We start from the raw sequence: 25,694 nt of genomic DNA on the forward strand, positions 1-25,694 counted from the left end.
CACGGTTAGGTTCCATACAAGATACAAAAGAGAAATGTTCACAAAATGAAGCTATGCGAGAGCGAGTTTGAACACCCTTACTAATATCACCCACAATTTGATCAACCGGGTGATCCTTCACAATGGAATGATGAATTCTTGATACCGTTTGATAGTTGCTTGTTGAAGCATTGGGAGGAACCGTAGGTCTTGAAGTACCTTGATCATGAGTATCCAAGGTTTCATCGAGTTGTTGGCTTTGGTGATCTTCCTCATTTATAGTTGAGGATGAAGGAATAACAACTACACTATCTTCATCATCATCTTCCTTAGGTTTTATTTCACCAATGGCCATTGTTTTCATTGCATTTATCAATTTAGTTCCCCCAACATCATCGAGATTATCACTCTCATCTTGAGACCCATTTGTTTCATCAAATTCAACATCATATGCTTCCTCAATAATACCATGAGATTTGTTGAAGACTCTATAAGCCTTACTATTTGATGAATATCCAAGAAGAAAACCCTCATCACATTTCTTCTCAAATTTAGAAAGCCGGCTTCCCTTTCTCAAAATATAACATTTGCAACCAAATACCCTAAAATATGAGATATTTGGCTTTCTACCAATGAGCAATTCATATGGAGTTTTCTTCAAGAGTTTGTGACAATATAGTCTATTTGATGAATGACAAGCGGTATTTATTGCCTCGGCCCAATAAGAATCCGATATATTATATTCCGCTAACATAGACCTTGCCATATCAATAAGAGTTCTATTCTTTCTTTCAACAATACCGTTTTGTTCCGGGGTATATTTGGAAGAGAATTCATGTTTGATACCCTTGTCATCACAATATTGATCAATCCTTGCATTTTTGAATTCCGACCCATTATCACTTCTAACCTTTTTGATGTCGAAATCAAATTGATTTTGAGCCAATATAGCAAATGACTTGAATGTTTCAAACACATTAGATTTGTCTCGTAGAAAATAAACCCAAGTAAATCTTGAATAGTCATCCACAATCACAAGACAATAAGAATTACCACCAATACTTACAAAAGATGTGGGCCCAAATAAATCCATGTGAAGTAATTCCAAAGGTCGATGAGTGGACATTTGACTTTTATTTGGATGAGTATTTGCCACTTGCTTACCGGCTTGACAAGAGCTACACAATTTGTTCTTTTCAAACTTCACATCTTTCAAGCCTCGAACTAAGTCATGCTTGGTTAACCGATTGAGTTGCTTCATCCCAACATGACCAAGTCTTCTATGCCATAACCAACCTAGTGAAGCTTTTGAAAATAAGCAAGTTGTGAGCTTTGCCTCATTAGATGAGAAATCAACAAGATAAAGATTTTCATGTCTAAAACCTTTAAATTTAAGATTGCTACCGTCAACACTAGAGATAATAACATCTTCAACTGTGAAATTGCAACAAAATCCTAAATCACATAATTGAGCTACGGAAAGTAAATTAAAATTCAAAGACTCAACCAATAGCACATTTGATATAGAATGATCATTTGAAATAGCAATTTTACCCAAACCTTTAACCTTTCCTTTACGATTATCTCCAAATGTGATACTATCATAATTTGAGCAATCTTCCTCACTCATTTGGGTAAACATCTTCATATCCCCGGTCATGTGTTGAGTACATCCACTATCCAACACCCAATGATTCCCTCCCGCCTTGTAGTTTACCTACAAAAGGAAATCAATCTTTTTTAGGTACCCAAACTTGCTTGGGTCCTTGGATGTTAGTGACCAAGGTCTTTGGCACCCAAATAGCTTTCTTTTTGTTTCCAACAATTGAAGTACCAACAAATTTAGCATGAACACCTTTTGCATTATGAGAAAGAACATAACAATGCTCAAAACAAGTGGAGGATACATGTTTGAACTTGGGACAATTTTTCTTAACATGTCCCTTTTTGTGACACTTGTGACACACTTTGTCACATTCTTTCACAAACAATGTCTTTTGCTTTACAAAAGCATTCTTTCCTTTCTTGGGAACATATCCAAGACCTTCACGGTTAAGAGAACATCGTTGACTTCCCAATATGAAATCCAACTTCTTCTTACCACCATATGCCTTTTCTAGGTCATGAGTTAGAGTATTTATTTTATCCACTAACACTTCATTCTCAACAATAATTTTTGATTCATCAAGAGCAATATTATCATTGAGAGAAATTTTGCATTTATCACAAATAGAGTTAGTAGGTAGTGGTTCACTTGTAAGACTATCAAGTAAGTCACAAGTGACTCCAACATCCTTAGTGACCACCTCAACTTCATGCACAATAGATGATTTTTGAGCATCCGCAAGCTTCTCACAATTTTCTTTGAGATCATTGTGAGAGATCTTGAGCTCCTCAAAAGACACTTGGAGGTTTTTATACAATTCCTTCAAGGCCTTAAATTTTTCTTTTTCTTTGTGCATGTAGTCATCGGCCTCACCTAACATTCTAACAAGATCATCATATGAATAGCCATCATCATCAACATCATCGATATCATCATCATCATTTATATCATTTAAATCGGTGATGATTTTTACCTTAGCATCTCCCTTTGCCATGAGGCAATGGGGGGATGAGAAGAGTGAGGGAGCTTCCTTGATGGCAATTCCGGCATTAAGCTTGGATGAGGTGTCATCATCATCATCATCCGAGCTATCATCCGAGTCCCATTCAACTAAGTAGGCTTTGCCATCTTTCTTCTTGTTATAGTATTTCTTTTTCTTCTTGTCACTTTCATCTTTGCCCTTCTTCTTCTTGCTTGGACAATTCATGGCAATGTGACCGGGTTCCCCACACTCAAAACATTTTCTATCATTGAAAGCATTTCTTCTAGATGTTTGACCTCTTCTAGGTTGACCTCTTTTCATCTTCATGAATTTATTGAATTTCCTTACAAATAAAGCCATGTCACCATCACTCTCACTTTCATTTTCTTCATCATTGCTATCTTCCTTTTCAATTGCCTTTGAGGCCTTGGCTTTGAGAGCAATAGATTCATTTTTCACCTTCTTTGCCAAACTTAAAGCATCGGCTTGTGACTTCTTAAATATATCTTGAGTGAGAATTTCTCCCAATACTTCGGTTGGAGAGGTTGTAGATAGATCACTCCTTACTAGCATTGTCACAATAGTCTCATATTTCTCCGGAAGTGATCTAAGGAACTTGTGTGTGAAATCCACATCCGGAACATTAAAACCAAGTCCTTTGAGTTCATTTACAATCTCATTCAATCGATTGAACATATCGGATACACTCTCATCTTCTTTCATAATAAATTGCTCAAACTTCCCTTTGCACACATATAGTTTGGCACTCTTCACAATTGTAGTTCCTTCATGAATTTCCATTAGTTTTACCCAAATCTCATGAGCGGTTGTGAGATTCTTGATACGATTGAACTCATTTATATCAAGAGCATCATAAAAGACATTCATGGCTTGATCATTTGTGAGGATATTCTCATTATCACTAACGGATGGTTCATCTTCCTTCAATACAACAAATCCATCTCTGACAATTGGCCAAATTTTTCCACCCATTGCTCTAAGATGCATTGACATTCTTATTTTCCAATAATCATAATTGTTTCCATCAAAGTGCGGTGGCTTCCCTATGTGCACATTGTTGTTACTAGCCATTTTGTCCCACTCCGGGATGATTAGATCCACACACAATGGAGTCCTCGGCTCTGATACCACTTGTAGGATCTAGGACACCGGCTAGAGGGGGGGGTGAATAGACGGTTTTGACTAAAAACAACAATACTAAGTAAATTTAATCAATACAACAAGGAGAATAAATTTACTAGTGTCAATAAGTAAACAATGTATGAAAGACAACTACGGAGATTGAATACTTGAAGAACTATAAGCAAAACACTAATCAATTGCAAGGCAATAAGTAATGCTTAGAAGGAATAGACACCGAAATTTTTCCCGTGGTATCGGTGATTTGCCGATCACCCCTAATCCACGTTGAGGTGGACTTCAAGCTCTCACTTGCTCCTCTATCAAGACACGACTTGATCTTTGAGCCAAGTGGACAAGAAATCACTCAATACCTCGATTCCACTAATGTCACCTTTGCCGCTCCGGCGAGGTAGGCGCGAACCCCTCACAATCAACACCGCGGCTTCTCCACAATCTTCTTGGAGAGCTCGACGGAGACAATCACCCGAGCCGTCTAGGAGGCGGCAACCTCCAAGAGTAACAAGCCAATGACGCTTGCTCGGTGTACCACCTAGTGCCTCAAGAATCACCAAATGATGCAAATGCACTAGGATCCCTCAATCTCTCACTAGAATGCAATCTCAAGCAAAGAGTGTGAGAGAGTGAGTTGGAGGATCACAAATGAGCTCAATGTGTGCAAGGAATGGCCAAGAGAGGTCTCACACACGAGCTACCCTTCTATTTATAGTCCCCCATCTAAAACCAACCGTTATGCACAAAAGAGGGCAGTTCTGCGCACGCGCGGACCGTCCGCGCCCTAGGGCCGGACGGTCCGCCGTACACCATAACGGCTATAATGACCGTTGGAACATGTCAGAGTCGACTCAAAAGGTGGGTCCGGACAGTCCGCCCTTCAAGGTCGGACCGTCCGCGACCTGGCAATTTCAAACACCTGAGCCTCGGATCAAACGGAGTTAACACACGCGGACCGTCCGGCTATAAATCCCGGACCGTCCGCGACCTGAGACAGTACTGTCCGGACTGGTCTCCCGGACCGTCCGTAGTACAACTCAATAAAAACACACAGTCCCTGTCCAAAACGAGTTAGACACATGCGGACCGTCCGCGCCTCACAGGCGGACCGTCCGGCTATAATTCAGGGACTGACCCGAAGCCCCCTTCTTTTGGTCAGGACTGCGGACGGTCCGGCCCTAAGGCCCGGACGGTCCGCAGTGCAAAAGAATACAGAGTCAACACAGAAAAGTCAAACCTCGGACCCTCTGGAGGATCGCGGACAGTCCGCCCCCTAGGGCCGGACAGTCCGCGCGACCAAGACTTCTCAAAATTCAAACATGCTTTTGAATGAACTTTTAACACATGAAATGAGAAGCGCTGTTAGTCCTTATGTAAATGCAACTACTTGATGCTCTATGAGGCACTAAGTTTTACACAGATCTAAGTCATTGACCCCTCTTAATAGTACGGCTATCTAGCCTACTAATCCGGTCAGGTATCTTCTCTAAACTCCTCAAGACCGGCAAAAGCAAAACCTATATTATACCTTTGCCTTCATCTGATCCACAACCAATGCGTATGACTCTCCAACAATCTTATTTCTATGTGGTCCAACCCTGCATTCTTATTTCTCCAAGAATCGTTAGTCCACAAGTAGTTGTCATTGATTACCAAAACATTACCAAAGGGGCCTAGATGATTCACAACCCCCTAGATCGACGTGGAAACATTCGCGACTTGGGCCACAATCCTCGTCGCCGAGGCTGTGGCTATCATCGGAGCAATCAGAGAGGCAGTAGTCACATGCGGTCATGAAGTCCCGCATGGCACTGGGGTTCCTGAGCCCAGAGAAATCCCAACCATAGTCGGGCTCGTCATCTTCCTCAGAACCCGGGGGGGGCGTAGGTCGAGACGGCCGTCAATCGGTCCCAGGTTGACCACATATGATACCCCGGAAGGTTCGGATATGCCTCTATGAAAGCGTCCACCGAAGCGGGGTCGCTTGGTGGGTCGAAGCTAAATCTAAAAGGCAAAGGGTGGAAAACGGACGGTACCTCTTGATCGACGGATGGTGACAGAGTCACGTCGAGGATGGACTGCACCATTATCTTAGGTACGAGGCTGACGCCCAGCAGGTCCTTCACGAGCGTGCTGGCGTCATTCGTCCGCTTGGGGTTGGCGTGTCGCGGGGAAACGACGCCCGTCTTCGTCTCAGACGCGAGGTCGACGCCCGACGTGTCCCCCGCTAGGGCGCTAGCGTCGTCGACTCGCTTGACAGCCGACGAGGTGCCGCCTCCTGCTTGGCCATGGTTGCCCCGCCTCCTCCTCCGTCGGCGGGGAAGGTGACGGGACAGACTCGGATGTTGTTCTTCCGCCATGCGGGGAAGACGTCGTCGATTCTGCCGCCGGCGGGCGGGCTGACGGCCGCCATTGTCGTTGTCGCGCGGCGGAGGAAGGAGTACCATGTCGTAGCTGCCATCGAGGGACATGAACTCGAGACTCCCGAAACGGAGCAGTGTCCCGGGCTGGAGAGGTTGCTGGAGACTACCCATTTGGAGCTTTACGGGAAGCTGTTCGTCAACACGCAGCAGGCCCCTACCTGGCGCGCCAACTATCGACATTTCGACCCCGGGGGGTCCCTGGACCGACGAGTAAATTATCGCTGCGTGTCCCAGCCCAGATGGGTCGGCGCGAGACGGAACACAAGGGGGAAAACAATAAGGGGAACCGCGGCTCGTGTTGTCCTGCGCCCAGGGCGGATGTGCTTGCAGTAGGGGGTTACAAGCGTTTGCGAGGGAGAGAGAGAGAGAGCCTGCTCGTCAGCCCGTCCTCCCACGCGGCCACCTTCTCGTACGAGGGCCCTGGACCTTCCTTTTATAGACGTAAGGAGAGGGCCCAGGTGTACAATGGGGGGTGTAGCAGTGTGCTAACGTGTCTGGCAGAGAGGAGCCAGAGTCCTATGTACATGCCGACGTGGCTGTCGGAGAGGTGTTGGTGCCCTGTTCATGTGATGTCGTGGTCGTCGGAGGAGCGCTTAAACCCTGTAGAAGCACAGCTGTCGGGGCTGTCGGGACCTTGCTGACGTCTCCTTGCTTCCGTAGGGGGCTGAGAACCGCCGTCGTTATGGAGCACGCGGGGTGTCATCATTACTTGTTTTACCGGGGCGAGCCAGATGGGACGCCGGTCTTGTTACCCGTAGCCTGAGCTAGCTAGGGGTAGGGTAATGATGTACCCCTCTGCGACGTGGTCGGCCCGAGCCCAAGGTCGGGCGAGGCGGAGGCTCCTCCGAGGTCGAGGCTAAGTCCGAGCCCTGGGGTCGGGCGAGGCGGAGACCGTCGTCCGAGGTCGAGGCTAAGTCCGAGCCCTGGGGTCGGGCGAGGCGGAGACCGTCTTCCGGGGTCGAGGTTGAGTCCGAGCCCTAGGGTCGGGCGAGGTGGAGACCGTCTTTCGGGGTCGAGGTTGAGTCCGAGCCCTGGGGTTGGGCGAGGCGGAGACTGTCTTCCGGGGTCGAGGTTGAGTCCGAGCCCTGGGGTCGGGCGAGGCAGAGCTTCCTATGGCGCCCGAGGCTGGACTTGGCTGCTGTCAGCCTCACCCTGGCGGGTGGCACAACAGTCGGAGCAGTGCAGGCGGTGTTGTTTTCTTGTCAGGTCAGTCAGTGGAGGGGCGAAGTGACTGCGGTCACTTCGGCCTTGTCGACTGAGGAGCGCGCGTCAGGATAAGGTGTCAGACGATCCTTGCATTGAATGCTCCTGTGATGCGGTCGGTTGGCGTGGCGATCTGGCCAAGGTTGCTTCACTGCGAAGCCTGCCCGAGCTGGGCCTCGGGCGAGTCGAAGGTGCGCCCGTTACTTGAAGATGCCCTCGGGCGAGGCGTGAATCTGCCTTGGTCTACTGTTCCTGCCCGAGGCTGGGCTCGGGCGAGGCGAGATCGTGTCCCTTGATTGGATGGAGCCTTTGACCTGAATTGCGCCCATCAGGCCTTTGCAGCTTTGTACTGATGGTGGTTACCAGCCGAGTTTAGGAGCCTTGGAGGTACCCCTAATTATGGTCCCCGACAAGACTATATGATAAATCCTGAGTATCTAAATCATTAAAACAATTAAGAGACAATATGTATAGAAAGTTGTGAAGAGACAGACTTCACTTAGGGCTTGGACAACCTCATTTAATACGAGGTCTCTAAGGGCTAAGTAAAAAAAGTCCACCACTTCACGACTCTCTATGCATGTTGTCTCTTAGTTGTATTTATGATTTAGGGTCTCGGAGTTGTATCATGTAGTTTTTTGTTGTCTCTTGTACTTAGAAAATTGAATTAGAGTCTCAGAGTTATACATGCCCTTAACCCCCTAGAGATCCCTCAAGAAACTCCTAATTTAATAGGGTTGTACATGCCTAAATAGCGCACAACTTCTTTGAAGTTTGAAGTAAACAAAAAATCAAAAGTTTTTATACCCCTGTAATGGTCAAAGTGTCAAACCACCTAGCCAGCCTGATCAAACAACCGGTGTAAAGTAGTTGACTATAATTGAATCCTCGACAGAATATGAAACAACAGACGTGTCATTCGGAGCTTGGTACGTAGCGCCGAGACAATATCCATCTCATGCGCGGTTTCTTTTGCAGATTCTAATGCGTTTGGAAAAACCAGTTTCTCTGTATTTTTCCAAAGAAGGAAATTAACCCCTCTACTATCTCGATTCGAAAACTGGACTGCTTATAGTAGGCTATACCAGGCTATAGCCCAACATATGCAAGAGTCGGAGGCCCCAAAATTCTGGAGCTCAAGGATCGAACCTTAGATCTATTAAGTAGAATGCCTAGCCTTCCACTCTCTAACCAACGTGACTCATGTTGAATTATGTATAACTTCAACTAAAACTTTATTTGTGTTTAACCCGCCGTCCACTCTGTATGCTCACTGAGTCTAGAAAAACATTTATAGCTTGGCCCCTGATCTTTCTGGAATTTGGGACGCAGTCCAGGAAATAAAGAAAATAGGGAAAAGGAGTTTAGAAATTGATTTTTAGTTTAAAAATAATTGCAGAAACCCATTTAATTCATGGAATTTTCATATTAAATCCAAATGAGTTCATTCCAATTTCTATAATTCTATAATATTATTTTTTATCACATAATACCTCTGTTTTGTCATGAAAACAACAATAAAATTGATTTCCTAATTAATCCTATATCAAATACATAGAAACTTTGGAAATTCGTAACTTCCCCATTTTAATTCTAAATTGAACCGTTCCAGTTGTGTTAGTCTCGTATGAATATTTACTACGTAGTAACAACATTGATTATACCATGTTTCATACTTTTATAATTAGATATTTATTTATCCTATGTTAATTAGGTTAATCTATGTCTATTGGATTAATTTATTTAATATATTAATATAGTATTCTAACTTTATGGTTATACGATGTTTGACCATTAGTCTTGCAAACACACACACTTACCTTTTTGTTTAAGAAAAAGTGTATGGTGGTACGTGTCCGATGACTAACGATGTACGAGGGAATTTCTTCCGGTATGTGTGAAACGTGCTCTCCAATAATGAGACCATGCAAATCGTGACATATATCGAAGTCTGCATGATACTGATGGTTGCAATGTAGTGGTGAAACAGATAGATTATAAATAACAAAATTTATGTATGGCCAGAATCACAAATTGATTATGAAACATTTTCTCATAACGGTATAACACATATTTTGTATATAAGTTATCGTAGTATACTGGTATTATATATTTCCGTTGCAACGCACGGGCATTCAGCTATATATATATTCATTTGATGAATGAATTGTATCTCCATCAACTATATGTTAAGAAAACATCTATTAGAGACATCATATCCACCACACCACATCTTATTTTGATGTTATAGTAGAAGATATGAGAGTTATTAAAAGTAAGGTATGGTTGATGCCACACTAAGCCATAATGGCTCCTCCACCACTGTTGTCCGGCAAACCATCACATTCTGTGACGCGGGACGTCGAGCAACTCCTGACTTGGGGCACTCCGGTCCCATATGACAAAATCCCCCATTCCCATTCAGCCATTCCTATCGTGCAAGCCATCACACACTCCGGACGTTGGGCCCACATTGCAGACTACGGACGCCCACGTGACAGCCACCATTAGTTTTGCACATATCGGGCCCACGTCTGCTCGCGCAAAAAGTTGCCTCAATTTGACACTAGCAGGAGCATTTGACCATGATTGCTTTCTCTAAAGAAGGAAGGCTTATAAGCCAGTAGAAGCTATGTTGGCTGACCGGTATGGTCATAAAAATGTGCAAGCCGTGATGACGATATAGGTCGTGTGGGCTGTGTTTCTTTGGTGCGGCCCAAGTAGCTGCTAGGAGGCCGCACGCTTCTTACCCTGACCCAGCTTGGCTTTAGGGTCAGTCTCCCTTGCTTTCTTTGTCCAGCAAGCCCTCGCCCTCTAGCTCTTCCTGCTAGCGCCGTCTCCGTCCCGTGCTCTCCTGTTCATCGTCGATCTCAGCCATCTCAGGAGCACCCGCTCACTCCCAGACGCTCACGCAAAGGAATCCCCCATGATCTCACTCCAAACTGCCAACTCCCTCCACGATCTCCCCCTCTAGCTCATGATCCCTCCGCCCGCCCCCACCCCCCGCCTGCCACGCCTACAGGTGCAACAAGCCAACAACCCACACTCGGCCTCGCTACCCCGATCTGTCGCCATAAATCCACTACCTCCTCCTCGAGTCCTGCTTGATCGCCCCATGCTCGACCGGTCGACCAGACGGAAGGGCAGCCCCGACCGTGACCATAACGCGATGTGCGATGAGTGAGGGCAGTGGCGGGGGTTGCGACCAATGATAGAGAGCCACACAAAGAAGCCTGTCGGCGATGTTTTCCTCAAGGTTCGTTCGCTCATTCCTTCCTTCCTTGTGCTATTGGTGTGTGATCCTAGCTAGCGCTCTCTTGATTTCATCCTTATCCACGTGAATCCTGGATCACACTGCATGCAGATCGGATTACTGGAAGGCCAGACCAGCTGCTCGCATTTACTGGTGCACGGTGTGGGAGCTGAGAGCTCCGTTCCTATGGTCGGGCCCCACCTCTCTTGGGCCCTTGTGCAGATACGCAGAGGTAGTGTCCCCTAATTTATTTGTCATGTCCCCTAATTTGTTTGTCAGAGCTACTTGAGGATGTCAATGAGGTATGGCTCCACTGGTTCATCAGTATTCAGTAATTACAAGGCATTATGAGTTAGCATGCTCCCTCCTGCTAAGCTAGCTAAATGTGGTTATCAGGTCTCAATAAGTATCCATTTTTAAAAGTATAAATTGTTATAGCCATACATGCGAGTCTTTATTTTGGAAATAACCAAAGGTTCTGAACCTGCATTGTACTAACTCGTCAATCATTTCTGAAATGCGATTCCTTTTTTCATTTAGAGTTCGGTTGGACAAATTAAGATGGATTGAGATCTTAGTTGTTAAGGTAGAAGCAAAAGCACCACCACTGAATCCTATACTTTAAACGGTGATAGCAGCAGTTGTGGTCTTCGATATCTTAGTGTGTTACTTGGTGATAGCAGCAGCTGCGATCTCCAATATTCTAGGGCATGTTTGCCTCCCTCTTCTAAACTTAGAGATCTAAAAGCTTTAGAATGTTTTAGCTTTCTTTTGATGTCCAAATCTCTAATGTAAGGTGGGCTAAAGATTAAAGCCAACTTTAGACCACCTGATGCATATAAGGAAGAAGGGTCCACATGCACCATTCTCTGTAGAATAGCAAAATCGAGCTTGATGTCCTTGAAGATTGATCGAGATAATATTAGTCAGTACTGAATTTAATTTTAATGACAAGTTTGTAATGGGTAGGATAATAAGGGATATGTTACAGGTTGTTGGTTTCTTGGATGAATATGCTACTGCATAGGGTTAGGCCTGAAAGGAGAAACAGAACAGGATTGGTTTTTGTAGCTCTCCTCCCCTCATCTCTCCATGGGATTGGAATATATATAACTTTATGAGTTTATATTGAAAGCAATAGATATTGTTTATTTCCTCTCTTCTCTTCTCTCCTCTCCTCTCCTCTCTATGCCATATTACTACTTTTAAACTAAGGCGACACTACTAGAGGCACTATTATATGTCAAGTTCATATATTAAGAATTTGAACTCTAGCCTATTGATGATGATAATTGTTCATTGTCTAAAATTCCTCTATTTGACCTCTATATATGTCTGAAATTCCTAAACAACATTATGTCCATGTTTGTGTGTTAATATTTTTTGGTCATTATGTCATGAGTTTGTGTTAATAATCTGAATACTAAAGCATGTGGTAGGCACCATTATGTCTAAAATTTCTATACACATTGCTTATGATTGTTTGAGGATTACACATGTCTTGAGTTTTTATATTAATAATCTGAATAGTAAGGTTCGTTGTACCTTGTAACACCTGAGTTTAGTTGTTGGCTCTGAACTCTGGAAAAAATATTTTTTTACCAAATACAACATCAGATGTAATTTTACTACTGTGATTAAGTTGAATCACATATTCACAGTAGTATTATTGTGTTCTTCAAGCAAGTCAATTACAGTGAGCTTTTAGGCATGAATTTACAGTAGTCTATGAAAGATCATTCTTGAATTTTTGCCTTTAAATTGTCTTGTTAAATCTTGTATAATACACTACTAGGTGAGTGCTCGTGCGTCACAGGCCCGAGTTTCTCTTCAACGTCATCCCGGACGGCTCGTGGATGTCGTCCTCCATCTCATAACAATATAACACACATTTGTATATATAAGTTATCGAGCTATTATATGATCCCGTTGCAACGCACGAGCACTGAGCTAGTACTATGTATATGATTGTTAGCCTAATATGTGACTTTGCATCATACATTGGTACTCACTCCCTTCCAAATAATAAGCTATTTTAATTGTTTACTAGAACGTACTTGCTATGATTTTTATTTATGTTTAAGTATAGAGTATAAAATATAAAACTTAAAAATATGTGTGTTTTACTGGCTAGTTGGGTGTGAACGTGGTTTAGAGTCAGCAATCATAATTCAAATCCTCATTTATACATAATTTTAGCATTGTTCAATTTAAGTATGGGAGGGTACGACGATGATAGAAACAAGCAGAAAAATTGATGCTTTAATATAGTAGAGATTACGGGACAAAGCATCTTATTTTTTGAAAAAAGTCATAAAAATTTATGACACAAAATAAATATACTATAAAATTATAACTAATAAAAAATCTAATAGTACATAATTAGCATTATATATATAATTAAATTTAACATACTTTAACCCTCTAGAAAAACCAAAATTATTTTAGCCCCTGCCCCGGCCTCGATGCCAAGCGTCCCCACCTCCCCGCAAAGAATCCGGGCCGATCACATCTGGCCCAATCACTCTTGCCCTCCAAAGCAGCGTTATCCACGCTCTATCCTCGCCACCGCCAAAGCAAAGCACTATTGCCCTGACATAAACGAACAATCGTACCGTCTACTTTGCTTGTGGCAGTGTTTGCCAAACGAATTGGTTGAGTGATAGATATTTATATCATTGAAGCAACTAGTGTGAAAGAAAAGATTAAGGGTCTGTTTGTTTGAAAGCCCTTAATTTCTAAGGAACTGATTTATGAAAACTAAGGTGGTTTCAAGCATACCAGTATATGTTTCAATTTATAGAAACTGAATTTCTAGTCTTTTCTAGCTAAAACTAGGTTATAGAAATTGATATGGTTCCAAACACCATTAGTTTTTTTTTCATAAACCAGTTTTTAGAAACTGGATTCCTAAAAGCTATGTTGCTTTCAAACAGGGTCTAATTTTTAAAAGACCTTCTATCTGTACTATACTGCAAACTAGTAAAAAAAGTTCATTTTTTATTGGCGGGGTAGTTTGATTTCACCGAGGGTGGTCTGAACTGGCTAGAGTGAGGGTGAGTAAAAATGGAGAATTCCCACTAGAACTAATTTTAAAATTACCAGGACAAACACATCTTCATTAGCGATACCTTTATACCAATTGTTAGTGTAAATATATTTGTATCGTCAGATTAGTTACAAACTTACATATTTGTATCGTCAGATTAGTTACATCAACAAAATTGCAAATGGTTTCATGACAAATAAAAAAATAAAAAACAAGGCTAAGCACTGGATCTCGTACTCGTACTAGTGATCAAAACTAAACAACAAGCTAACAATAGCACATACAACTACAGTAGCAAGAGATAAGGCATGTAAAGCGATAGCGTAGATAATGCAAGTTACAAAAGAGAGAGAGAGAGATTGTATTCTCTCAAGGTCTGTTGGCTTACCAACAGCCTACTTCACATTGAGACTAAGGATCGAGATATCAACTAAAGGAATATGTGATTAAGAGAAACTTGAAATTTTAACCCTCACAACATGTTAAATGTCAAGTATAAATAATTATGGTCCTAATCAGGCTTTCTGACAATGATCAAGAATTCTGATCTTGCAAATACAAAACCTAAACTGTCTATGGATTTTCTAGTAAAATATAGATATGTGTTTACTATATATATGTAGGGAAGTATGATGAGCAAGTTTCATGTGATGGTTTTGCCTAAATGGTTCACAACAAGTAGATCAAGTTGAAACAATAAAGATCAAGCATATGTACAATAAGAACACAATAATAAATAAAGGTTACACCTAATTTATGCATCGAAATTTGGACTCATCTTCATGACTCTTACATCTTCGTTGAGGAACCCAAAAGGAGCCAGGGTTTCTTTCAACCACTTTCCTCATTGTAATATTTGATTTGTTTCCTTGTGGAAGGATTAAGATGCTTAAGAGGGAGGTGAATGAGCTTCTCTAAATTTTCTTACACGAATTAAAACCTATTAGCAAGCCTAACTTCACTCTTTCTATCTAAAAGTGTTTCTATCTATTGATCAAAGGTATGGGGGCATGGGATTCTCTAAGAACTTAATTTCATATATCATCGGACATGGAGGTCTCCAAAGACATATTTATTGAATAGAACCCCATGGCTCAATGTCCTTGGAGACTTAAATTTTTTTTAGCCCAAGAGGACCCATGGTGCTTAGGGGCCTCGGGCCTCATAACACGTAGATAACCTAAAAGACCATTTGATCTTCTATTCCATTTTCTACTACTTCCCAAATGCAAGGATGAAGAAAAAAATAGATGACTACGCATTTTATGATTCCAAAAAGAATAATCTTCCTCAACAAAGTGAGGGGGCTTGCTAAGAGGAATAGACAATAAATGAGCATTGAAGTTGTATGTAATGTAGGAATAATAAAAAAAGTAATGTTGCTTAACCGTTTTTTTCTTTGAAGAAGAGTCGTCGTCGTTCTTTGGTGAAGATAAGGAGGCATTGTTGTTGTGCATAGTAGACTATCTTTTTGATGCACATCTTCTTTTTCTCGTCCTTCTTCTTGTTGTTTGAGCCTAAGTCGATGGGCTTATCTCCCTTTAGCTCATTGTTGTTGACAGTCTCCTTCTACTTGTCATCAATCACAATCCTCTTGCCCTTAGGATCCATCTTTTTATGCGGTTAGTCCCTTGATGAAGAGAACGACTCTGATACCAATTGAGAGCACCTAGAGTGGGGTAAACAGGTGATCCTGAAAATTATCTCTAAACAACACAAACTTGGTTTATAATATGTGTTAGTGAGAACTAAAACCAAGTTAGGATGAAAAGAGAGAAGCAATGAGAACTCTTCACTTGATTGCTTCTTTAAGATGAGTATTAAACTTAGGAGCAATATTGCAAGTGAGTAGAGAACTCGAGAAGACATTAATCATAATAATTAAAATAGACAAGAGACACAACAATTTTTATCGTTGTTTGGCCAATGCCTACTCCACGTTGTGGTGACCTTTTTTGGTCAACGGTTGCACTTAATCCCTGTTAAGTGATCCAAAGATCAAACTTGAGTACCACAATTGTCTTTCTTATATCAATATCCCACTGTGAGAAATCTCCACAAATGATTACAATCAAAACGAAGAAAGGGGGGAGTAGAGACATACACAAGAACACAACGCATCAACAACACGCACACAAGCAAAAGAGAGAGCGCACGAATCAAAACGACAGAGTCATAGTTCAAGAACGTGCTCAAATCTCTCTCTAATAAATCAGCAACGTGGTCGTAGAGGTTCGAAGTTGTAGTGTGCTCAAAGGGTGCTTGGGTACTGTTTCAATGTGCCTAGGGGGTTCTTTCATAGCCTCAAGTGACCTATAAGCTGTGAGAGATTCAGTTGGAAGCTCCCAGCCTTCCCTTTTTGCGAGTGCACCATATTGACAATCAGTGATATGTTTCCTTCATCAGCCGAGCCGACCGTTGTGCGCCTTCGGTTGCATGGCACACAGGACACGACTCACCCGAGGCCACAACCCGCCCGAGGAAGCAACGCGCCCGAGGTAGCAGCTTGTCCGAGGCCACAGCTTGTCCGTTGCCACGACACGCCCGAGGCAGTCACGACTCGCTCGAGACAAACCTCGGCGGAAGACACAGCCCCGGCACGCCCAAGGCCATCCTCAGATGGGAGACAGTCACGGTTCGCCTAAGCGCAATCACGACTTGCCCGAGCATGTCTCGTGTGACTGTCCGGTGAGGTCAAGACTGGCCCAAGTTTGGCCATATTTAGCCAACCTTCTCCACTATATTTTTGCTTGACTTGAGAAGTTTTCTAGCATTTAGATGAACATTGTTAGCACATAAAATAAATGATTAAGTGCTAGAAACATACCTTTGTTTTAATTTGCTTTCTAAACACATGTGTCCGTGCTCATAGGAGTAGTATTAGTTCTTAGTAATATGTTGAACATTTGATCACCAAAACAACTAGAAATGGCCTAAGGGCACATTTCTCTTTCAGCTCTGCACTATTTTTTGTGCGGTGTGGTGGTCGGACCCGGAGTGTCAGCGCGGAGAGTGAAGTCATGGTAGCACGAGGTGGCCACATTAGGTTCTTAATAGAGTAGTATAGATATAGCATAGCTTTAGTTGTAGCTTTCCGCATATCCACCTCCACCCGACCACCCCTATTTGACTCTACGTCGATATCCGTCTTGTGTGGCCTGCCGATTCAAGACGATACTTGGATCTTACCCTCCGGGTGGCCTGCTGACCGGAGCACCCTAAGGTCTCTCCCTATGGGGCATGATCTGGGTTCATGCAAGGAGGAAGAGGACCTTGAGCCATCATGGACCATCTGGTCCATAGTGTGGACCGTCCAAAGCGATGCGGGGAAGGAGTCGCTCTTGAAGCGATGTCGCGAACCGTTCGTGCCGCCGCAGAGGGCACCACTAGTCGATATATCCCTAGTGTTTAGTGTGCACCAACATTAATATTAAATATGGACAACGACTATTGACAAGTAGACCTTATGCTGTCATCGGCAGGCTGTGCATATGGAGGTTCAAAACACTATTTTGCAGTTCTGACAACACAATTTATCGATTGAAGTTTAAAATAAAAGATGTGATTGAAGATGAGATAGAGGAGCTAACGGGGACCAGCTAGTCTAGTGGGTCTCTTGCTTGCGAATGACTGACTATACAGTTATACATTTATTGGGCGTAGGGACGACACTACATGATTGTGGATCTACTGAATGAAGAAAAAAAATTACTGCATCGGTGCTGTAACACGAAGCCGCTGCACCCACGCGTCGGGCTTCAGCTCGGCACCCTGCCTGGGTATCGAATGGCTCAAGCGCTCCTACACATCCGCTCGTTAAGGACCGTTCGGAGCCGAGCATTTGGGCTGAATAGCTCCCTACAGACCCACGGAGGGCGTGTTCGGTTATAACAATCTAGATAAATATTCCTTCTAATCCTTTTCTGGATTGACCTAACGGAACAAGCGAGAAAGGGGACTAGTATCAAAAAAAAGGGCTCGTCGCACACCCCTACTGGTACGTCCCAACTCCCAAGTCCCCATGGAGCTACCAGCACCGTCCTCCGCATCCTTCTTCCTCGTCGCCGTAGTGGCTGGCGCCACTCTCTTCCTCGTAACCGTTCTCCGGCTCCGCGCGCGCTCGACGCGCAAGTACAGGCTCCCACCAGGCCCGCGGCCGTGGCCGGTGATCGGCAACCTGAACCTGATCGGCCCGCTGCCTCACCACTCCGTCCACGAGCTCTCCAAGAGGTACGGCCCGCTCATGTCCCTGCGGTTCGGCTCCTTTCCCGTCGTCGTCGCGTCGTCGATCGACACGGCGAGGCTCATCCTCAAGACCCACGACCTGGCCTTCATCGACCGTCCTCAGACGGCGGCCGGCAGGTACACCACCTACAACTGCGCTGGCCTCTTCTACCAGCCCTACGGCGCGTACTGGCGTCAGGCGCGCAGGCTTTGCCAGGCCGAGCTCTTCAGCGCGAGGCGGCTCATGTCGCTCGAGCACGTCCGCAGCGACGAGGTGCGCGCCATGCTGAGCGACCTGCGTGCGGCGGCGTCGGCGCCGGCCGGCGGCCACGACGCGGTGACGCTCAGGGAGCACCTCTACATGGTGAACCTCAGCGTCGTCTCGCGCATGCTGCTGGGCAAGAAGTACGTCGTCGAGGGGTCTAGCTCGCCGGCGACGCCCGAGGAGTTCAGGTGGCTGATCGACGAGCACTTCTTTCTCAACGGCGTGCTCAACGTCGCGGACATGATCCCGTGGCTCAGCCCCCTGGACCCGCAAGGGTACGTCAAGAGGATGAAGAGGTCGGCCAAGATGCTGGACCGGTTCCTGGAGCACGTGGTGGACGAGCACAACGAGCGGCGGCGCCGAGAAGGAGAGGATTTCGTCGCCATGGACATGATGGACGTGCTCTTGGAGCTCGCTGACGACCCCAGCCAGCTCGAGGTCCCCATCACGCGGGATAATGTGAAGGGGTTCACTCTAGTAAGCGTTACTAATCCACATCATGCGTAGCATATTTTAACTTAGGTTAATTAGATTTAAACTTCAGAGTTCAGCCAAGCACAAAAGTAGACTAATGATGGAGTGGTCGTCCTGCACCCCAGGACCTGATGGGCGGCGGCACCGACACCTCGGCGGTGACTGTGGAGTGGGCCATGTCAGAGCTCCTGAGGAACCCAGAGGTCCTCGCCAAGGCCACCGAGGAGCTGGACCGTGTCGTCGGCCGCAACCGTCTTGTGGCAGAGGGGGACATCCCAAGCCTCCCGTACCTCGACGCCGTCGTGAAGGAGACCTTGCGCCTGCACCCAGTCGCGCCGCTCCTGACTCCGCGGCTGTGTCGGGAGGACGTGTCCGTGGGCGGCTACGACATCCCGGCGGGCGCGCGCGTCTTCGTCAACGCCTGGGCCATCGGCCGTGACCCGGCGGTGTGGGAAGCTCCCCTGGAGTTCCGGCCGGAGCGGTTCGCCGGAAGCGGCGTGGACGTCAAAGGGCAGCACTTCGAGCTGCTGCCGTTCGGGTCCGGCCGCCGCATGTGCCCCGGCATGGGCCTCGCCCTCAGGATGGTGCCTACGATCCTGGGCAACCTGCTGCACGCCTTCGCTTGGCGGCTCCCCGACGGCGTGGCGGCCGAGGAGCTGGGCATGGAAGAAACGTTCGGGCTCACCGTGCCGCGCTTGGTTCCGCTCCAGGCCGTCGCTGAGCCCAAGCTTCCTGCTCGCCTGTATGCTGTCCTGTGATGCATGCAAGCCTATCTTGCTCTGCCTAATATTTTTCTCTTAGTAATTAAGTGGTTTAGTCGTTTAGAACATCGTATCCTGGGTCTTTATATCATCTGAATAAAGCATTGCACGTGAAAGCTAGCAGAGATATCACAAGACTATCACCGAGATTCGAAGGCTTGGAATTTTTGTTTGGAAAATCTCGGTATACTTCAATTGAACTCTCAATCATTAGACCATTTTCAGTGAAAGTTCTACTCTCATTTAAATGTAACACTAGTCAGTTACTCGTGCTTTGCTACGGTATTTTTCTAAAAACTGGTTGGACTAAATTTATTTGGTCTGTGTTGTAACTTAGCAATATATACAGCACATGTTCATTTGTCGCTAAGCATATGGCTTGGACTTGCCAGACAACCTGGGCCTGCTATCGGTACCGCCATAACCTTGCTCCCTTTTGCAGTTGTTTTGCCTCCCGATGCCATTTTTTCGAATTGAAATGGACTTGGTAAACCACAATGGTTCACTCGCAAAGCCACCATACTTAGTAAACCACAATGAGTCACTCCCAAAGCCACCATACATTTCATCTCACTCGAAAGCCACCATACAATTTCATCTCATTATAAAGAACAAGAGCGAGGCAGCGTGGGTAGACTTCACAGGCAAAAAAATCTGAAAACCTGAACTCTGTGACAATGGAAAGGAACAAATTGTACACATGAATAACAATGAAGAATAACACATGACTAAAGGAAGTGGTTTATATCACGGATGACACCAAGGACATATCATCAGATCCCTGCCTTGCCAATGGTGTCGTTGGTGTCAGAAGTCTGTGCTTCGCAAGTGTATCTCTGAACTTCTCAATCTGCATACAACAGTTACCAATTGTATAAGTTAAATCAACTGGTAGCCATTAACGATAAATATTGGACCATAGGACCTTATATATATGCTGAAGCACTAAGACACAAGTCGACTATCTAGAGGCCAATGGAAGTCAGATGGCACATCAAAGACAAGTACCAGATCACGAAACTGTTATTGCTTTCAGCTGCAAGGGCCTCCTTAATTTCTTTGCCTAGTAGATCTGAAGGCACTGCAACGGGCACGTACTTGGGACCACCTACTAATTCCATTTTTTCATTTGTAAATAATAACAAAACCCTCAAAACTTTTCATTTCACCGACTTAATTAATATAATTGCTCATTGGCCATAGAAACATCTTCCAAAATAACTATACTCGGCCTTACTTTAACAACAATTAGAATAGGGGGCACAAAATTAATGACAGTAGAACATAGGATCTCACGGTTGCATTGATACAACTGAAGTTGCAGAGTTGACCTTTTGCTCCCCTGTAGAACGTGAAGAAAGGTGAAGCACTACGGGCACAAGAAGACCGACGGCATCTGCGATTCACCCGCGTTCCCTTCCCGTCAGATCTGCGCTGCATGGCGAGAGGGGGTAGGTTCTTTGGCCCGTCGAGACGCTTATCTGCCGCGGGCGTGTGGCGCATTCGGCCTTCCAATGGGGAATGATGCTGGTTGTTGTTGGATTCTGGGACTGCTCTAGTCATGGAGGCCGGCCGTTGCTGTTCCATGCTCGTGCGTTGTCTCTTCTTATATTGTATGGGTTTGGTGAATCCATTGCAGCCTGTGTCAAAGGCAGCGCTGACCATGTCAAGGCTGAAGTGTGCGCTCGGGGGATGTGAATATGTGATCTAAGGGCACTTATGGTCTTCTTGATCGGCGTGCCAATTCTAATCCTAATGATATATGTACGCGCATGGGCAGAAGGAAGATGACGTACTTTCTTTGGCCGATCTGGGAATCTCCTCCCAAGCCCTTGAGGACAATAATCCCCCCACTACTACCACGAGAACGTCACCATGGAGAACCTCTGCAGGCTACACGGGTGGATGACAGGAGCTGGAGGGCGTCGATGCACAGGTACTGGGCCGGAGAGACGAGGTACGCGCACTCCCGGCAGACGGACGCGCCGCTCCTCGCCAACTCCGCGTGGCACTGCAGCAGCTTCTGCTTCCGCCGCATCAGCGACTTCGCCAAGACCGCGTGGCACTGGACGGCGGACCGCACCGGCAGCCGCTGGGGGCTTGGTGGTGGGGGCGGCGGGGGCACGGACCAGAGCCGCGAAGGCGACGAATGAATCGAAGACGATCCAAAGAATGAGCCAGCAACCTACCGTCGAGCCATGCGATTGAGGTCGTCGGCGCTGACCAGGTGCTCCATATGGCCGGAGAAGTTCTGTAGGTCCGAGAACACTCCCCGCGCCATCATCTTCTTGAGGGGGTCCATGACGCCGGGCCCTCTCAGGGCGGGCGGTGGTAGCGATGGTGTGGCAGGAAGGAAGAGGGTGAGATGGGGGTTGCGCGAGCTGTGGCGGCAGGGAGAGGAAGTGAACGGGTGACGGCGGGACGCGAGGCTGGCGGGCTACCGTATCACTGGGATGGGGGAGGGGAGGGGACGGGCACGACCCGGGGTAGAGGTGTCGGCTACCGTATCGCCGGGTGGGGCGTGGGGTTGTTGCGCATCCAGGCGAGGTGGGATCACAGTTGGATCGCGCGGGGACGACGGCGATCACGGATCGGGCAGGGTGATGTTAGCGGCGGCGCGATGATCGCGGATCCCATCACGGAGAGGACGGCGGGTTTATCCAAGGAAAACTGAGGGTGTTTTTTGTAAAAAAAAATGACGTACGACGACCGTTAAAACTGGTGCTTTAAGTATAGTATAGATATCAGCAAAAATTAATACATTACTAACATATGGTACAAATTAACAGAAGAGAAGATATATTTCATAGTTAGAACTAGCATAAATTGCGATCTCAATGTTGAAGGACCAATGTAAAGCTTGTCGGTGCTTCGGGAGGGAAAATGAATGGTGCTACAATGAAGGACCTGACTTCCTTAATTATCATGTTGTGCAAAATGGTATATGCACATATGATCACATCGAGTGCTGGGTGGAAAATTAACATTCCACGCTAGCGAGGATATGGAAGCGAGAGTTGAGGACTCAAAATACTCTCTATATATCCTTTCGTGCACCTTCCAAGCATGCAACAAACACGACTTTTGAGTTTGTTGAAGGAAAATGACATTCATAAACATTGGCCACCTGGGATAGATACCATCGGTGAGGTAGTACCTTCGGTTGTACTTATATACATTCACCATGAAGCTTCTTCCTTAAACACGTCAATGAACAACATCGATTAGTTGAGCATGTTGGTATCATTGTTCAACCCCGCTACCCTAAAAAAACATGTAAAATCCATGAGTCATATGAGGCAACTGATTCGTGTATGATGATAGACGATCCAATGCCCCCATGTAAATTGTCCACTTCTAATGCATACAATATATACTTCCTATCATACCAAAAAAATCCCCTCTTCTCCACATTAGATAAAAGTCGCCTAAGATCATCAATACTGGCATGATGACTATATTTCTTGCCAAAACATGAAATTACACTCCTATAAAAAATGTTCGAGGCACTTTAAGGCTGATATTTTCCATATTTTAATATACTCATCAATGGAGTCAGCAATGCTACCGTAGGTGAGCATGTGGAGGACAATGATGCATTTTTTGTGTGGGGAGAATGAAGAAGGGGGATAATCACCCAAATTCTCTAAGATTTTAAGAAAGAGGCTCCTCCGCTTGTGGTCTCTTCAACAAAAGTGGAATGGAGGGTAGACACATGGATCATTGAAGTAGTATTTCATCAACCGGTCGTAGATGGCTTCATAATCTTAGTCGATGTAACTTCAATGATGTAACTTTTACCTCTTTCTCGTTGAAGACCCGAAGGAAAGCTTTATCGTCGCATCCACCATAGTTTGATGCAGAATATTGAGTACTTCATTTTCAGTCATCTCAACATCTGAGTTCAAGAAAGACATGACGATAATGTTTAGTGGAGTGAAAGCGAGAGTGAGAGGGGTGGAATAAGGAGTGGTAGGAGCAAATTAAAGAGCGATGGATGTGAATGAACCCAAATACCCCCTAAGACTATATCCAACGGGTAGTGTAAAATAGGGGGCACAGAACTGTAGATAACAATGTTTGACACTGTTTGCAAAGTGAAGTTTGAAATAGGGGATTAGGGGATGTGATAGGGGATCTGCTAAAGATAGCCTAATCAGCCCATTCAGTACACAAGAGTTGTGAATTAACTCCTACATGCTAGAACAACACTCCATACAGATCGAAAGCCTCCCAAGCGCCAAATCGAGAGAATCAAGCAAGTGATAGACACTCTAAAGTGGTTTTTGGTAGTGCCTTGTGTGAGTGTGTTAGATAAGGGTGTGTTGCTACCATCTTGTGCCCTTATGTTTTGAGTTGCGAACTCCCATTGTTGTAAACGCTAGCAAGAGGCTTTGAATCTGTGAGTGCCTTGTGGAGACTCTGGTGTCTCAGATTGAGTGGAGGAAAAGAGAGGACTCAAGTTTGATCTTTGGAATCAGTTGAGAGGGTTGAAAGAGACCTGATCCCTTGTAGGGATGGCAACGAGCATATTTTACCTGCGTGGCCGCGGATAAAAACCATATAGGGTGTGGGTTTGGGTGAGTTTGTACCCGTGGGCACGGGTGCGGGTTTGATTCCCAATCCAATGGGTTTTTTCTCGTGGGTACGAAAAAGTTGTACCTCCGTGCCCACAAACCCGCATACATGCATATAGGATATATATATGTATATATGCGTATATATTTAGAAATATGTATATATGTGTGTGTATATAGATATGTGTGTGTGTATATATATGTACATATATTATATACAATGTGGCTACAAATATATTATACATATTTATATATCAAATTATCGCGTCTCTTTATGTTTGTTTTTCATGCTATTTGTTCTTCCCTCTCCCTCTCTAAGTTCTCTTGCATTTGATCATGATTCAAATCTTAAGTGTTGCTCCTAAAGTTTATTCCGCAATCGTTTGAGCAACACTTTGCAAGAGGAACTCCTATTCCTACCTCGATTCTATTTTCTCTTCCTTTAACAACTAATTGGAATCAATTTTTTTTGTTGTAAGTGGTTAATTTCTTGTTTCACCTATTCACCGCTGCTAGGCGACTATCACTTTCATATGTGAGAGCACTATGTCATAGAGTCTTGCATATGTTAGAAAACAATATAGTCTTGCATATATTAGAGAACAATGTTGCAGGGATGGAGCTACATGTCAACTGAAGTGGGCTATGGCACCCTAGGCTTAGAAAAATATTAGTGATCCAGTGACCCTTCTAAATGACCCAAGTAAATAAATAAGAGGCTGAAGACCAAACCATGAAGACTTTGCTTATGTTTTGCCCTTCTGATTCTAGAAAAGCACAGCGTCCAAAAGCAGAGGTGTTTGGAAGCGGGTACCCTCTATAGCACCAACATCTTTGAATTTATATAGAGGGTTCAATCCTTTACATGATGGAGTATAAAACTAGGACCATTAAGTTGATACATGTTGTTACACAATTGGTCTATGACTCAACCTACTATAAAACCTATCATACAAGAAAGAAATTAGGCTTCACACATATGTTAAAATCCCCCTCAATCACAACTTCTTAATTTGAGAAACTATGTTGCGTAACTCTTTGTGGTAGAGATAGGAACACTTAGTAAAAATTGTAGTTGCACATATGATAGTTTATTTATTGTATATGTTTTGACTAGAAGAAAAATAGAGGCTACAATTTTAGAAAGAAATTAAATTACCTAATTCACTCTTCCCCTTAGGCGGCATCATTCCTTCCAACGCCAACTAACCACTCGGCTATAATTGTACTTCACTAAGCCACACAAGAATGAGTTTGGTTCATACAGATGACCGATCACATCCAAAAGTCATGTAGCCTCAGTTTTAACAATTTTCTCACTATTATCTATGAATATATTGTTGCTTGTGTTGCACAAATGTATAAGGTTTATGCAAAGAACAATTTTATAAAATATATGCTCCAAAGTTTTTTACTCAACGAGCATAAAAGGATAGAGGAAGTAAATATCCTACAAACTTCTTTTGAAAAATCTAGCAAGTTTTTTTTACAAATATCTACTAATTGTTATCTTACAAAGGTGTGTTCACAGAATCGTCATGAGGCCGCGGGCTACAACCCACATAAATGATCCCTATCTTAAGAGGTATCAAGGGAGTAAGTGCAAAAAAACACAAGAGACGTTATCTTGGTAAGGAACGTCTCTAACACAGTTTTCTAAGTCTAAATACGGATCTACCCACATAAATGAGTTATATATTGAGAGGTTCTAGTGAATAAGTGCATGTACAAATCTGAGACATC

At 44.6% G+C, this 25,694-nt stretch overlaps 2 protein-coding genes across 3 annotated transcripts; one reads left to right on the forward strand and one right to left on the reverse strand.

Annotated features, from left to right (window-relative positions):
* Positions 1–17,533: 17,533 nt before the first annotated feature.
* On the forward strand, positions 17,534–19,516 carry LOC100281654 (flavonoid 3-monooxygenase). Its single transcript, NM_001154573.2, has 2 exons — positions 17,534–18,616; positions 18,739–19,516. Exons 1-2 carry the CDS (start codon positions 17,672–17,674, stop codon positions 19,369–19,371), a joined length of 1,578 nt encoding a protein of 525 aa, NP_001148045.2. The 5' UTR covers positions 17,534–17,671; the 3' UTR covers positions 19,372–19,516.
* Positions 19,517–19,911: 395 nt separating this feature from the next.
* On the reverse strand, positions 19,912–21,967 carry LOC103635244 (uncharacterized). 2 transcript variants are annotated; one of them, XR_557258.4, is made up of 2 exons: positions 21,564–21,967; positions 19,912–20,224 (listed from the first exon to the last, which is right to left on the reverse strand). XR_557258.4 is itself a non-coding variant. In XM_008657748.4 (2 exons), exons 1-2 carry the CDS (start codon positions 21,037–21,039, stop codon positions 20,117–20,119), a joined length of 477 nt encoding a protein of 158 aa, XP_008655970.1. In that variant the 5' UTR covers positions 21,040–21,050; the 3' UTR covers positions 19,912–20,116. The 2 variants fall into 2 exon arrangements, 1 of the variants encoding a protein (XP_008655970.1); XM_008657748.4 differs by lacking the exon at positions 21,564–21,967 and adding an exon at positions 20,671–21,050.
* Positions 21,968–25,694: the final 3,727 nt, after the last annotated feature.

Source organism: Zea mays, chromosome 1 (assembly GCF_902167145.1).
Source record: "Zea mays cultivar B73 chromosome 1, Zm-B73-REFERENCE-NAM-5.0, whole genome shotgun sequence".
NCBI classification, from domain to species: domain Eukaryota; kingdom Viridiplantae; phylum Streptophyta; class Magnoliopsida; order Poales; family Poaceae; genus Zea; species Zea mays.

Coding starts and splice junctions, on each gene's coding strand:
- LOC100281654 (NM_001154573.2), top strand. CDS start 17,672: ATGGAGCTACCAGCACCGTCCTCCGCATCCTTCTTCCTCGTCGCCGTA. Junction 18,617..18,738: donor ATGTGAAGGGGTTCACTCTA/GTAAGCGTTACT, acceptor CCTGCACCCCAG/GACCTGATGGGCGGCGGCAC.
- LOC103635244 (XM_008657748.4), bottom strand. CDS start 21,039: ATGGTCAGCGCTGCCTTTGACACAGGCTGCAATGGATTCACCAAACCC. Junction 20,225..20,670: donor TCAGTTGTATCAATGCAACC/GTGAGATCCTAT, acceptor TGTTGTATGCAG/ATTGAGAAGTTCAGAGATAC.